The sequence below is a fragment of the Poromitra crassiceps genome (assembly GCF_964638095.1).
Source record: "Poromitra crassiceps genome assembly, chromosome: 8".
In the NCBI taxonomy this organism is placed as follows: domain Eukaryota; kingdom Metazoa; phylum Chordata; class Actinopteri; order Beryciformes; family Melamphaidae; genus Poromitra; species Poromitra crassiceps.
This window is the reverse complement of record NC_139629.1, coordinates 13,665,653-13,681,852: the sequence shown is the minus strand read 5'-3', so window position 1 is coordinate 13,681,852 and position 16,200 is coordinate 13,665,653. Positions and strand designations below refer to the sequence as shown.

Sequence of the window (16,200 nt, the reverse complement as noted above, 5' to 3'; positions counted from 1 at the left end):
ACTGTCTGCAGTGAGGAGGTGGCAGCTCGTTCAGTACGCTCTGTCTCTGTCTCTACATACTGTCTGCAGTGAGGAGGTGGCAGCTCGTTCAACACGCTCTGTCTCTGTCTCTACATACTGTCTGCAGTGAGGAGGTGGCAGCTCGTTCATCACGCTCTGTCTCTGTCTCTACATACTGTCTGCAGTGAGGAGGTGGCAGCTCGTTCAACACGCTCTGTCTCTGTCTCTACATACTGTCTGCAGTGAGGAGGTGGCAGCTCGTTCAGTACGCTCTGTCTCTGTCTCTACATACTGTCTGCAGTGAGGAGGTGGCAGCTCGTTCAACACGCTCTGTCTCTGTCTCTACATACTGTCTGCAGTGAGGAGGTGGCAGCTCGTTCATCACGCTCTGTCTCTGTCTCTACATACTGTCTGCAGTGAGGAGGTGGCAGCTCGTTCAACACGCTCTGTCTCTGTCTCTACATACTGTCTGCAGTGAGGAGGTGGCAGCTCGTTCAACACGCTCTGTCTCTGTCTCTACATACTGTCTGCAGTGAGGAGGTGGCAGCTCGTTCAGTACGCTCTGTCTCTGTCTCTACATACTGTCTGCAGTGAGGAGGTGGCAGCTCGTTCAACACGCTCTGTCTCTGTCTCTACATACTGTCTGCAGTGAGGAGGTGGCAGCTCGTTCAACACGCTCTGTCTCTGTCTCTACATACTGTCTGCAGTGAGGAGGTGGCAGCACGTTCATCATGCTCTGTCTCTGTCACTACAGGGATGTAATGGGAGTAGTGATTAGTGGCTGAGGTTTGGTCTGCAGCTCTCTAAATCAGCCTCCCTAACAGGGTTTAGAGTGAAGAATGTGATTTCCCAAGACAGAGAAAACACGAAACTCTGAATTTCACATCTCGTTTTCCTGCCTTTTTGTGTGCTGACCGCATCTCTAGTGTGTTGATCGAACTCAATCAACAGAATATAAAATGTCTGCAATCCACAGAAAGAGTATGTACAATCTCAACGTAGATTTAAGATTTTACATTTCTAAAACATGGTATTTTACATTTTTGCAAACCTACAATCTCAACATAAATTTGAAACAAACCGATGGTGATTTTAAAACGTTTGCCTTTCCAATGTTAAATGCTGTCTCTGCGGTCCTGTAGATAGTTGTTCTGACCTCTGTTGTCCTGTAGCTGGTGCTCAGACCTCTGCTGTCCTGTAGGTGGTTGCTTTGACCTCTGCTGTCCTGTAGGTGGTGCTTTGACCTCTGCTGTCCTGTAGGTGGTGCTTTGACCTCTGCTGTCCTGTAGGTGGTGCTCTGACCTCTGCTGTCCTGTAGGTGGTGCTCTGACCTCTCCTGTCCTTTAGGTGGTGCTCTGACCTCTGCTGTCCTGTAGGTGGTGCTCTGACCTCTCCTGTCCTTTAGGTGGTGCTCTGACCTCTGCTGTCCTGTAGGTGGTGCTCTGACCTCTGCTGTCCTGTAGGTGGTGCTCTGACCTCTCCTGTCCTTTAGGTGGTGCTCTGACCTCTGCTGTCCTGTAGGTGGTGCTCTGACCTCTCCTGTCCTTTAGGTGGTGCTCTGACCTCTGCTGTCCTGTAGGTGGTGCTCTGACCTCTGCTGTCCTGTAGGTGGTGCTCTGACCTCTGCTGTCCTGTAGGTGGGCCACAGAGACTTTGACGTGGAGAAGAAGCTGAGGAGAGACCTGAAGAGAACCCACGCTCTGCTGGTGGACGCCCAGCTGATGCTGTCCACCATCGACAGCTCAGGGCCCAACCAACCCAACGGCAGCAAGGAGCAGATAGAGCGCCTGCACTGCCAGGTACACACACACACACACACACACACACACACACACACACACACACACACACGCACACGCACAAGGGCGTAGGTTTGATTTGGAAAGTGGTGGGGACATTTGGCAGAAAATATTTTACATTTTAAATGAAAATGCATCAATCTGGTGCATTTTGAGAGCAAAATGAAGAGGCTAGATCTATGAAGAACTACAGACATCACATGAATATCCTCTTTACTAGGCTGTGGCTTTACAATGATCAAAAAACTATTGTCTCCTTATATATTCTGCATGCAGAATTCAGTCAATTCTCTCTCACTCTTAATTAAGAAGATTCACACATCCAAAAACAAAGACTGAACCGACATTATCTTTGGAGCACTCTCTCCATTTATTTAATGACCAAACACAGCAGCACAGCAGGGAATTCAATGTAGAACCTTATTTATACTGTACTATATATTCAGAATATCAGAACCACACATGCGCCTATCCCATGCAGAACAACGTAACAGTCCCAACAGCAGAACAGCGTAACAGTCCGGCACAGCTGCTAAATCAGAGGTGCCCAAATTATTTCGTATGAAGGGCCAAAAATGAATCTGGATGGAGGGCAGTGAGCCAAAAATAAATGTTACATGAAATTACGTTAGATTAAAATGTATTATAATTTATAGACAATTTTCGTTCTAAATCTAAAATAAATTCTCAAAATAATAAAAACATTCAAACTTTTATTAAAAACTTGTATAAAGTTCGATTTAGACTCAATTGGAAAAAAAGCTTAAACATTTTCAAAGGGAAAGACACTTTTCTGACTCAAGGTGTGTAGCCCTAACCCTACCCACTAAGGTGCATAACCCTAACCCGACCCATAGAACCCATTCTCATTCACATATCTTGAGGTGAGAGGTCAAGGGACCCCTTTGAAAATGGCCATGCCAATTTTTCCCCTTGCCAAAATATAGGCTAAATTTGGAGCATTATTATGCAAGCACACAGTCTTCTTCATCATATCACATATTCCAAAATAGGTAACACTTTACAATAAGGGTACACTAGCGGTTAGTTAATGCTTAATAATGCTTAGTAAGCATGAATGCAACACTTTGAGTGCCACGGCCCTTGGGCAAAAGGTTGCTGTACTGTGCCACATAGGCCGCAATGCATTTTAATATAGCCATATCATTTTTTGTGTTCCTTTTATATGGACAACCAATAGCCTCAATGAAACTTTGAACCCTTCTGTTTCATTTTAAAAAAAAACTGTGTTTATAAACCGTTCCATTTTGGAAATACACCCCTCTGAAAAAGAGTGTTTTCGACCGAAAAGAGCATGCTGAAATTAGTTTCTGAGATAATCACATCTTTATGTTAGAAAGGCGACAGAATGAATTCTGCTTTGAGTTGAACAAACATCGAGCCTGCTGCTGCCTGGGTGTGTGTACTGTCAATGGTTGTATGCTGTTAGTGCCCTGCGTGCACCACCCCCCTCCTCCTCCTCCTCCGTGGTGGGAGGAGTCGAGTGTCTCTGCTCTGCTGCGGTTTGCTCTGAGTTTGATCTGCACTGAAAAGTCCGCTGCCTGCACCCCCCGCTTTTTTACAGCGTGTCCTCGGCTCCCAGCTGAAAATAATGTAACTTTTCATAAAGACGCTGGTGTCGCCGTGTCGGCAACTAAATCATATGGATGGACTATCGCAGCGGACACGGATGGGGCTCAATTGTGGCAGCAGATGACTGCTGTTCACAGGCACAGCTAACGACGTTATGCTTCAAGCATATCAATGGCGATTTCCGTTTCCTCATGACTTCTTCTCTCTTTTCTCCTGGCCTTTGTCTAATCGGGAGGGCACTGTCGCCACCTAAGGGTTCTGTAAAATAGGTTAGACACATTCACTAGCTCCCATATTGTAAGAGGCAATGTAAGAGGCTTAGATCGACATTCCCCCGTCAAAATATGAATTTGGAGTTATTGACGCCATTTGGCGTCGCTGGCAGCCTACGGTAAATTTCTCCTGACGCCATTTGGCGTCGCTGGCACTCAATGTGTTAACTAGTTAACCCTAACTATAACCATTAACTACCCCTTAAAGTCCCTGGAAACCAAAAGCCACAAAAACCTTCTAACTATTAAATTTAGGGTCTTGTGTGAGTAATTGTGTGCCTCAGAAAGTAGGAGACATTAGTTTCAACCCAAAGCCGCAAAATCGTCACTTTTCTACAAGGTCTGGATTTCCACTTCCTCATTGAAGAGAATGGTGCGCGAGGTGCTCAAATGAATGATCTTATCACGTCATAAGATTTAATCGAATCACACACACGCACACACACACACACACACAGTAGCACTTGCAGCGGCAGTCTCTTCCTCTCTGTCAGTATGCGCCGAGCAACGAACGAACACACACACACACACACACACACACACACACACTCTATCTCTCTTTCCTTCTCTCTCTCTCTCCGTTTCCCTCCCTTTCTCGCTCTCTCTCTCTCTCTCTCTCTCGGAGGAGACCTGCAGTCCTGCACGCACACACATGGGACACGCCCACACAGTCAGCGGGAGAAAAGATCTAATTGATTCTCATGACTTTTGTCATGACTGTCAAACCTAAATGTATATACTTTGCGACATTCATCATCGTTCAAATTTGGCTGGTGGCTTATTAACATAGGGTCCTGTGATGTGATGAACTCAAAATGCTAAATAATAAAAATATATTTCTGGTTTCCAGGGACTTTAACCATTCAATAATGCAGAAATGAATACTTAGTTGACATGAACACACCATTAGTAAATGATTACTAGACACATTAGTTAACTGTTAATTAAGGGTTGGTTAATGTGCATTGAGCATTGACTAACCCTTAATTAATGTGCCCCTGTTGTAAAGTGTCACCCAGAAATATTCAACCAATGCTCACGCGGTCTCCTTGTCTCCAACTAGCTTGAAGAGAGCGAAGTGAGGCGACTGGAGGCTGAGAGCGACCAGAAAACCCTTTCCCAGGAGCTGGAGAACGCTCAGATCGAGCTCGAGAATATCTGCAAACACAAGTGTCTGGTGAGTGTGCTTTTGACTCTGTGTGTGTGTGTGTGTGTGTGTGTGTGTGTGTGCGTGCACGTTTGTGTGAGTTTGTGTGAGGACGTGTGCGTTTCACTCGTTTTAGGGGACATTCACACCCAAACCGCTTTTGGAGCTGCCAGCGTCTTTCTGCAATTCATTCTCTATGTAAGGACGCGTTAAACGTGCTCCTCTTTTAATGAACACACCTGGCGTTTAGCGCTGGTGGCGTCTTTTGTTTTTGGAGGAGCGCTGTGGGCGTTTTAAATCTGAAAAAAGCTGAACATTAGAGGAGAAGCGCGCTGTTCGTCTTTTCCACTCCTCCTACCTTTTCTCCTCCCGAGGGATCCTCGACCTCCGCTGCTGCCAGAATTGGCAATAATCTGGCTTTCATGTTGACAGTGAACAACATCAAACAGACAAAACCAGCTGGCTACCGTCCGTGTGGTCGTTGTGTTCTGATCTGTACTGCACGCGACTGCAGGGGAAAACAAAACGGAGCAGAAAAAAAATGCTCCGTGCGCTGTGTTTTGTGCACAATGGAAGCGCTCTCAACATAATTTTCATAGCGTTCTGACTGAAAAAAACACTTTTGGTGTGAATGTCCCCTTATATGTGTCGTCCATGCCTGTCCAGGTGGACGAGCAGCTAGCCCTGCTCCAGCATGAGAAGGTGGACCTGCTGAAGAGACTTGAGGAGGACCAGGAAGACCTCAATGAGCTGATGAAGAAGCACAAAGCCCTTATTGCACAGGTATTGCTAGCCTGGGTAAACCCTAGCCCCCAGTGACCTGCTCTCAGGCTCACCCTGCTTACAGTCACAAGTGTGACTGGGAACTGAGAGAGCAGGTCACGTGGGGGCTGGGTTTACCTAGGCTAAGGTATTGCATCGTACTGGAAACAAAAGTCTTCAGTGTAGGTTCAGTGCACCTTTAGTCTCTTAAAACAGACTGTCTCATCTACATCCGGCGAATGCAGCTATACACAGTCTGTACGTTACACCCCCAGAACATGCACAAGGAAGTTGGGAAGAAAAACCTTCAGACAGGAAAGAAGTTCGACGGAATCCGACCAATCACGACACGTGTGTCCACGAAAAATGTGGCATATTGGATTTTGATTGGACTAATGAGCGGAAAACCCGCCTTTCTGCGGTTCTGATTGGACTAATGAGCGGAAAACCCGCCTTTCTACTTCCCATTCCGGTTGGTGCATGATTCTCCCCCATGAAGTACAGACAGTATGGCGGAAGCATTTGAAAATTGCGGAAGCCAACTCGTCTGTTCTAAGAGACTAGTGCACCTTCAGTGCAAGACTCATTCCACCCAGATGCAGCACAGAGGTCATTCCTGCCTGTAGCCATCAAACTCTTCAACTCCTCCCAGTGTCAGACACTTAGAGTCAATGGACTGGCCCTCAGACTTATTTCACCCGTCAGCAACTTCATAACCCATAATACCTATTATAATGTACATCTTAACTGTGCAACAATCTGTTAATTTGTGCAACAATCCAGGGTGCAATAATCATTCACACGGTTACTGATGTGCAACTTACTAACTGCAACTTACTTATCGGACTTTACTATTACAATAATTATTCATACTGCTGTATAGTATATATTATAGTATTATGTCCATATCATGCATATTTCTCACTTATTCTATAGTACTGTTGATACACATCGTAGGATATTGCACATATTTTACATAGTTTACATATTTTTTATTTTACAAATTTTTATTTCATCTTATTTTTATGTTGTTGTCTTATTTCTATTCTGCTTATAATTTAGCTATGCTTATATATTTCCCTACCTGAATGTGAGAAACTGCTGCATTACCCAATTTCCCCTCGGCGATCAATCAAGTATTTCTGCTTCTGATTAGATCCTGTCAGATCAGATCATTTTTGGGCTCTTTCTTCTCTCTCACTCAAATGAGACGCAGCAACGAGAGCAAAGCTGCTGTCTCACTCACATGCCCGCTCTTCTTGTTCTTCTTCAGTCCTCCAGTGATATCTCTCAGATCAGGGAGCTGCAAGCCGAACTGGAGGAGATGAAGAAGCAGAGACAGACTCTCCAAGAAGAGGTAACCGCTGTTACACTTTGAAAAGAAATGTGACACTTAGTGATTTACGAACCACGTGTTGTTGTTGATGTTATATTGTTTGGGAGTAAAGTTAGTTCCTTGTGACTGATCTAAATATAACGGCTTGAAGGTAACTGCTGTTACATGCAGTGATGTAGTGGTGAATAAAGATGTAACTATTTACCATGTGTGATTGCCATAAAAGCAAACCGCCCATATAAACGCTATTAAATAATCGCTTGACTGCACCCACTCGCAGCTCCAGCAGTGTGTGTCCAGAGTGCAGTTCTTGGAGTCATCCACCGTGGGGCGCAGCATCGTCAGTAAACAGGAGGCGCGTGTGTGTGACCTGGAGAACAAACTGGAGTTTCAGAGGGGGCAAGTGAAGCGGTTTGAGGTGAGACCAGATGAATGTCCTCTCCATTTCAACCTAGGATGAGATGTTTCCAGCCCACCCTGGTTTGATGCCTAGGGTGACCACATTATCAGACCCCCGACCCGGGACACATAACTATGATTGACAGTTTTAGCATCCCTATGTGCACACTGGCTACTCTGTTGAGATCTCAGATCAAAGGAAGCTGCATCACTCTGCTCATGTACATTATTTATCCCCCTACACATTGACATTTTGCCCACAAAGTCCTGCATCAGAATGTACGCCAATACATTCTTTAGCCTACAATCTTTCTTTACCAAAATGTCAGTGGAATGATTTGCAGAACAGAACACGTAATGGGGGGGGGGGGACAGCGCCGCGGGAAGTAGGGGTGCTGCAGGTGCTGCAGCACCCCCTAGATTTTTTCCAAAAAAAAAAAAAAAAAAAAAAAAATTTTTTTTTTTTTTTTTTACAAATGTAATTAAAAATATTTTGCAGTGCACTATGTTCCTTTCTTGTTTTAGAATGTTTCGGGAAATGAAAATGTAGCCTATTTAAATAGAATTATCAACAATAACAATCAAGGAAGTTACATGCTTGTAGGCTAGAGAAGAAGAAGACATGTTGTGTTGAACCAACCAACAACCAATACGAATTGTTTAATCTGCCAATAAAGAAATGTGAACTTGACATGCTATTTTAATAGCCTACTCAAAAATGCACCTCCCACTATACAGCAAAGAGAGGAGTCAATGTTTATTGATATATGCCATTCAGATCAGAATAACTAGTCTAGTCATTAAGTTTGCTGATAATATTTCTATCATGTTAAGTCTGTGTCATGTTAACTGGTGTATTCAGAGCAAATAGGGAGATATAGAGCATTATCATCATGCTATATATCTCCCTCTTTGCTCTGAATGAGTGAGAAAAGGAGAAAATACTGAATAATTACATCACAACAGTATCCTAATGTTAATTTAAAATGAGATATTCCTCTAAATATGGCAAAAAAATCAAAAAAAAAAACGTCCAATTTTTTTTGGACGAGAGTCCCTTCCTCCCAGCACCCCCTGCTTAAAATGACTTCCAGCGGCCCTGGGGGGGGACGATCTTTATTTTAGGGCCAGAGTGATACCTCTGTCCTCTTCTCATGATCTATGCAGCTTTGATTCCAGTATCTCTGGTAGCTGCCTGGTCCTTCCAGACAACTTCATTCCACATCACAGAACATGATAAACATCTATGTAAGCACTGAAAAACAAGTACAATACGATTATTATTATTTTAATTGTGTTGGAAACCGGGACAATTTTGGTAGTGAGTGTTGAAAACTTGGAAATTTCAGTGTCCCGAGAGATATCTGTCGGGACTCGGGGCAGCCATCCTGAAATGGGGACTGTCCCGGACAAACCGGGACGTCTGGTCACCCCTAGCTGATGACGTCTGGTCACCCCTAGCTGATGACGTCTGGTCACCCCTAGCTGATGCCTGTTCTGTCGCAGGTGCTGGTGCTGCGTCTGCGGGACAGCGTGGTGCGTCTGGGGGAGGAGCTGGAGCAGAGCGCCCAGGCCGAGGCGAGGGAGAGGGAGAACTCTCAGTACTACCAGCGTCGTCTGAGCGACATGAGGCTGGAGATGGACGACCTGACCCAGAGAGAGCAGGACAGCAGCCGCAGACGCATGGAGCTGGTAACTGTCCCACATGATGACAACACATCAAACAAAAATAATAACATAAACACAAAGGCAGATGACAATAATGTTGTTCCAAAATACCTCAGAAAATACCTCAGAAACTACTTTACCAAGGTCAGTGACGTACATGGTCACGGCACTAGAGGGAGCCCTACAGATTTGGTCCCAGTAAAATGCAAAAGATGCATTGACCAGAATTCATTTCTATACTCAGCGGCAGTAGCTTGGAACAGTCTACCAGCAGACATTAAGTCAATCAGCCCCTATTCTTCTTTTAAAGTAAAAGTCAAGAGCTGGATCAGGAGAAGTAGAACCTGGATTTAATTGTATCAGGTGTGTAGGGTGTGGGGGCGGCCTGTTCTCGGCCAGCCAGTAACTGATCCAGTATTTTAATTGATCCTGTATTTTATATGTATATACTCTTTGTTCATTTCAATAAAGATCTCAATCAATCAATCAATGACGGACAGACGAACGCTTCTTCATAATCTAGGCCTGATAAAATGCAAAACGTTGCATTTACACAGCAGATTACCCCTGTTCAAGTCATTAGCCTATCACGACACTTTGAGCTTGTTGAAGCCACAGATACCCACCAATGATAGGAAGGGAAATATCAGTAGTACGTTTGATTTTTCATCAAGTGAAAGCACTGCTGGTATTGATATTGTTGCAAATATGTATTGTATCCGTTTACATTTTTTGGTATCAACACATCAATACTATCAACATCTGTTGCAGGGCCGTGCAGAGACCCTTAGAGGGGCAGGGGCTCAAAATTAAAAAAGGGCACAACACTGGGGCGCGGGGCGGTTTCACTGTTGCTGACCCGCCAGTCAGTCGGAGCTCGGCAGCTGGACAGTGGGCAGGATGGCGAAGGAATGACCCGCCCATCTCTGCCTCTGATTGGCGCAGGTGACGAGGAGAGACGCAGGATAGGGTAGCCAAGCGAATGTGATTGGATCTACAAAGTTTGACGCTAGGCCAATCAGAGGCAGAGAAGGCTCGGTTCATGCCTTCGCCATCCTGGGGAAAAAATATCGTGCACGTCACAGAGACGCAGACGATTACTTAACTTCCGGTTGAAAGGTCAACATGTGTAAAGTGTCCAGACATTTTATTGATTGCTAAATTGTTATTTATTGTTATAAGTTCTTCTTCTTAGCGCTGCATTTGACACTGTTGACCACTCAATTTTATTGGACAGACTGGAAAACTGGGTTGGGCTATCGGGTACGGTCCTCCAGTGGTTCAAGTCCTATCTTCAAGACAGGAAGTACTTCGTCTCCATTGGCAATTACACATCTGACCTAACTAGGATGACTTGTGGGGTGCCTCAAGGATCCATTATGGGGCCCGTTCTCTTCAACCTTTATATGCTCCCTCTAGGCCTAATTATGCAAAAAAACAAAGTAGCCTATCATAACTATGCAGACGACACTCAGTTGTATATAACTCTTTCCTCAGCTGACTATGCTCCCATAGAATCATTGTGCCAGTGCATTGATCAAATAAATAACTGGATGTGCCAGAATTTCCTACAGCTAAACAAAGACAAAACTGAGGTGATCGTGTTTGGCCCCAAAGAACAAAGGCTTAAAATCACTGTACGCCTTGAGTCTCTATCCCTGAAGCCTAAGGACCAAGTCAAAAATCTTGGAGTTATTATTGATTCCGATCTCAACTTTAACTCCCACATTAAGTCAATTAGAAAATCTGCTTTTTATCATCTTAAAAATATAGCAAGAATTAGGGGATACATGTCCAGACAGGATCTAGAAAAACTAATTCACGCCTTCATTTATAGTAGGTTAGACTACTGCAATAGCCTTTTTTCTGGTCTCTCCAAAAAAGAACTTAGGCAACTTCAACTCATTCAGAATGCTGCTGCTAGAGTTCTAACGAAGACTAAAGCCCTTTTCCCACATGCGTACCGGAAAATTACCTGTAAGTCAATATCGGACATTTCCCTGAATTTCCCTTCACACCTCTGCGTTCGCAAGTGAGAATCTAGTCGTCAAATAGCCGGTATGTTGGGGGGTGGGGTGGGGTGCGGCGGAGCGGGCGGGGGGCGGGGGGCGGAGGAGAGTGGCCTGGGGTCTGTGCTGCAGCCCACTGAGGCCAGTCAGAAAACAACAACAAACACACATGGAGCCGGCGTCCACTCTTTTGATAATATTGCTGACGCGCTTTTTCCTCAAACGTAGACAGCGACGCAGACAAATTAAGGCGAAAATGGAAAGGGATATACGTGCGAACAGAAACAGATTCATGTTCGCAGTGTTCTCCGCTTAACATCGTGCAGAATATGAAGATAGACTAAACCGGGGACAGATGATGACAGTGTTAAGTACCTCTGCGCTGCTGCGTGAGACTAGAGCCGTCTGGAAGCGAGAGAGACCAGGAGGGAATTTATTTTGGGAAGATGCTCTGAACAATTTTGACGACGTGGAATGGAAGCGTCATTTTCGCATGTCCCGGTACTGAGTCTGGTCCGACCCGCACGCAAGATCACCCGGTGGCGAAAACCACTGGAAGCGCGTTTGCGACTGGCAATAGTCCTTTGGTGGTACGCAACACCAGGGGAATATCGAACAATCAGCTGTGTATTTGGTGTTGGACTGTCTACTGTGTGTGCAACCTGGTCCGCGAAGTCACAGCCCACTGATAGCGGAAAATGACTGGACCCCTTTCTCACCTGTCTGTCTATCGCGGCATACCGGTCTTCTGACTAGGTCGAAAGTGGTGAAATGTCGGGGACGACGGGGTCGCGCTTATACCGGCATGGCGCCTTTCTCACATGCAGGCATTAGACCACATTCCGGTCATTTTGCGGTACAAAGCGCATGTGGGAAAAGGGCTTAAGAAAGCTGATCATATCACTCCAGTTCTTAAGTCCTTACACTGGTTGCCAGTGTGTCAGAGAATAGATTTTAAAATACTGTTATTAGTCTATAAATCACTTAATGGCCTAGGCCCAAAATACATAGCTGAATTGCTCCCACGATACGAACCGTCTAGAACTCTTAGGTCAACAGGGTCCAGCTTATTAACTGTCCCTAGGATCAAATCAAATCACGGGAAGGCTGCATTTACCCACTATGCTTCTGCTAGCTGGAACAAATTGCCTGAAGACCTCAGATCTGCCCCAACCTTACTTACTTTTAAAAATAGACTAAAGACTTTTATGTTTACCGTCACTTTTAACTGCTGACAGCTACTCAGTGGCGTGCCGTCCATTAGGCGAACTAGGCAAATGCTAAGGGCGCTTGAGCCGTTAGGGGCGCCAGAGAGGGTAAAAAAAAACCCCCCTTTTTTTTTTTTTTTTTTTTTTTACAAATACTTTTTCATGATAATAGGCCTACTATTATTTTACAATAGTAGACAAAATAAGAAGAACAACGTCTTAAGTCTTTAAATAATAGTGAAATCATTTTTCTAATTCTGGCTTTCTGGCTGCCCGGGCTGCAGCACTTTCACCATGGTCCCTAATCCATACCACCCCACCCACTGCGCGGCCACGCCCCCTCCTACCTGCTCGGAGCTTTTTCCCAGAGTGGGGGAAGGGAGCTGGAAGGTGGGTGCTGAGGGTGCTGCAGCACCCCCTGGTGGCAAGAAATGGATTTTCGAAATTGTTGGATTTGGCTGTCTTGTGTTTATACCACCAACAAGATGCATTAAAAAACAGTTTGTGCTTCCCAGCTCTAATCTTATTTCATACGCTCTCTCTTCAAAAGTGTTTGATTTTCATCATAATCTGGTTTTCCATAATAATAATAATAATAATAATAATAATAAGTTCAGTGTTTATGCCTGTGTTTCTGTCTGTTGTAGTGTAAAACGACTAAAGGGAGAGCAGGTGCTTACATGAAAGTGAGTGAGAAAAGGAGAAGATACTGAATAATGACATCACAACAGTATAATCCTAATGTTAATTTAAAATTAAATATTCTTCTAAATATGGATGAAAGTCCAAAAAACGTAAAATTCTCTTCGGTGCTGCCCGCGAGGGCAGCGCCGAAGAGAATTTTCTCTGCACGAGAGACCCTTCCTTACAGCACCCCCTACCTAAAAGTACTTCCAGCGCCACTGGGGAAGGGCGATTCTGAGCCTGCACTGCAGTGCTGGATTAGCTGCGATATAATTTTTATTATATTTTCTTTGGGGGAGGGGGGAGGGGGGGGCACCAGCAAAAATCTTGCCTAGGGCACCAACTTGGTCAGGCACGCCACTGCAGCTACTATGCAAACCCAATGAGTCCTCTTTCTGCAACTGCTGCGCCTGTTGCTTATTGCACTTTTTATACTCTTTTTTTAAAGTTTTGTTAAATGTCCATTTTATTTCTTCTTTTCGTTTATTCTAATGCACTTTTTATACTCTTTTTTTTAAAGTTTTGCTGTGATGCTTTTAAATGTCCATCTTACTCTCTTCTTTTATTTTATTTTCCTGTCAACCATTTTATGTGAAGCACTTTGAATTGCCTCTGTGTATGAAATGTGCTATACAAATAAACTTGACTTGACTTGAAGGGTGCTGCCCCCCCCCCCCTTCCCCCAAAGTTTGGGCATAAGGAGAAAATGGGCAGGTGCTTGGGCACCCCCCTCTGCACGTGTCTGATCTGTTGCAAATGGGTTTAGTATCGTCTAAAATTGTTATAGTATCGATACCTTTGAAACCTTACTCATAATTTGAGCATTTTCCTTCCTGAGCTTATATTTGTCTGTATTATCATTGTCATCTGAGTGACTCGCTGAAAGAAAATCCCTCTCAACAAGAAATGGTTTTGTCCCAAAATCTGATCTGCGCAAGATGTTACTTCCTCAATAAATAAATAAATGAATCAATAAATAATTAAATAGAGGAGAAAAAAAAGCCTACAGCAAGAGTAGATTAGTTTGAGGTCAACAATGTTACACAAATATGGGGCGTCCGGGTAGTGTAGCGGTGGATTCCCTGCCTACCAACACGAGGGTCGCAGGTTCACACCCCCATGTTACCTCCGGCTTGCTCAGGCATCTGTACAGGCTCGATTGGCTGGTGTCTGCGGGTGGGAAGCCGGATTGGGGGTGTGTCCTGGTCGCTGCACAAACTCAAGCTATCCATGTTTTTATACAGTCTTGTAGCTAAATAATGAAGTGATTGATCTCTTTGAGAGATCATCATCATGGTTTGAGCTTTGTAAGAAGTCACATGTTAGGGATGCTTTGTGAGAATATGAAAATCTATTTGTTCTGACAAACATTACGTTTTTTCCTGTTTACACACAGCTCTTTCTGTTACACACACACAGACACACGCACGCACGCACGCACACACGCACACGCACACACACACACACACACACACACACACACACACACACACACACACACACACACACACACACACACCATGCACTACAGTGTCTGTGCTCCAGCAGCACGACCTCTGAGCCGAGGAGGACAGAGGCAGCTTCCATGATAGGAAAATTATTCACTGTGTCACTGCCACTGATAGCACAAAGCAAGCAGCACACACACACACACACGCACACACACACACACACACACACACACACACACACACACACGCACAAATGCATGCACACACACACCTACACAAACACACACACACACACTCACACACATGCATGCCCAACACATGCACACAGACACACGCACACACACACACACACACACACACACACACCCCAATGCCCTTTAACAACCTAGCAGCCAAATATACAGGCAGCCAGTCACCCATACTGCCCTCATGAATAGACACAATCATATACACAACTACTGTAGGGATGCACTTTATTCTTTTCTTTTTTTGCCGATATCCGATATGTTGATATTTCCCAAATCTTTTGGGCAGATTAGCGATTGCCGATACTGATATATGCACACATTTTGTAGGCCTCCACCGGCGATAGCCGGGCCGGAGGCATTATGGTTTTGGGTTGTCCGTCCGTCCAATGATATATCGCAGGAACGCCTTTACAGAAAGTCTTAAAATTTCGCTCAAACCTCCACTTGGATGCAAGGATGAATTGATTAGATTTTGGTGGGCAAAGGTCAAAGTTCAAGGCCACTGTGACCTCACAAACACCATTCTCATGCTCGTTAATCTCAGGAACGATTTTGATGGAATTGCTTCAAATTTGGCTCAGACATTCACTTGGTCTCAAGGATGAACTGATAAGTCAAAGTCAAAGTTCAAGGTCACTGTGGCCGCATGTCCGTCTGTTGCATCAAGGAAGGGGGCGGGGCTAGGGAAAAATGGCTATAGCTACGGATAGGAAGGTCGTATAGAGTCGGGATTCGAGTGTTGGGTAGGGGGTGTGGGTGGTGGGAGGGGGTGTGGTGAAGGAAAGGGGCGGAGCTAGGGAAAAGGGGCCATAGCTAGGGATAGGAAGGTCATAGACGTAGAGGGCCAGGGTTCGAGGGGTGGCTAGAGAGAGTGGCTGGGGGGATGTGGGTGGTGGGATGGGGTTCGGGGGTCAAGGAAGGGGCTGTAGCTAGCGATACAAAGGTCATACATAGAGAGTGGGGATTTGAGTGGTGGTTTGGGGGAATGTCTAGAGGGGTGTGGGTGGTGAGAGGGGGCGTGATCAGTAAGGGGGCGGTGCTAGGGATAAATGGGCCATAGCTAGGGATAGGAAGGTCGTACAGGGTCAGGGTTCAAGGGGTGGGTAGAGGGAGTGGATAGGAGGCACTGGGACCGGGATGAGGGGTCGGGCTAGGTTTAGGGTTAAGGTCCTAGGGAGTCAGGGTTTGACGGAATGGTTAGGGGGAGTGGTTGGGGGGATGTGGTTGTTTTGGGGTCGGACCATTTTCTATGTTGAAAACTATTAGCCGTGTTGTTGAGGTACCCCCAAACATTGCCTAAAGTGCCGTAAGGCTGAATGTCCGCACCACTGTGCCGTGGGCTTCAAGGTATTTGTGCTTGTATGAGTCTGGACAGACGTGGATTAGACTGCTCACTTGTTGGTGGAGGCATACATCTGCGATGCGGTATTTCTAGTTTCCACCTAATTTCAGAGAACATCAAGTCTCTCCTGTAGTGGAATTAACACATTATTATGTCTACTCTTATCATGACGGCCCCCTGGCAGATGCAGACATCAATACAATGCTTTTCAAAATGTACACAATCACTGGGCAAAATAAGAAAACTACTTCAACTTAGGTTATGTAAAATAAGCCATATTTT

The 16,200-nt window shown here is 45.1% G+C and overlaps 1 protein-coding gene across 1 annotated transcript in view; it reads left to right on the top strand.

Moving 5' to 3' along the window:
• Positions 1–16,200, top strand: part of myo18b (myosin XVIIIB) — a gene marked incomplete at its 5' end in the record, with an annotated part of 78,947 nt that overhangs the window by 52,037 nt on the left and 10,710 nt on the right. Inside the window, 6 exons of the mRNA XM_083641057.1 lie at positions 1,638–1,799; positions 4,728–4,841; positions 5,478–5,594; positions 6,847–6,930; positions 7,190–7,327; positions 8,815–9,000. Coding sequence (XP_083497183.1) covers positions 1,638–1,799; positions 4,728–4,841; positions 5,478–5,594; positions 6,847–6,930; positions 7,190–7,327; positions 8,815–9,000 — 801 coding nt within the window. The remainder of the gene's footprint in view (positions 1–1,637; positions 1,800–4,727; positions 4,842–5,477; positions 5,595–6,846; positions 6,931–7,189; positions 7,328–8,814; positions 9,001–16,200) is intronic.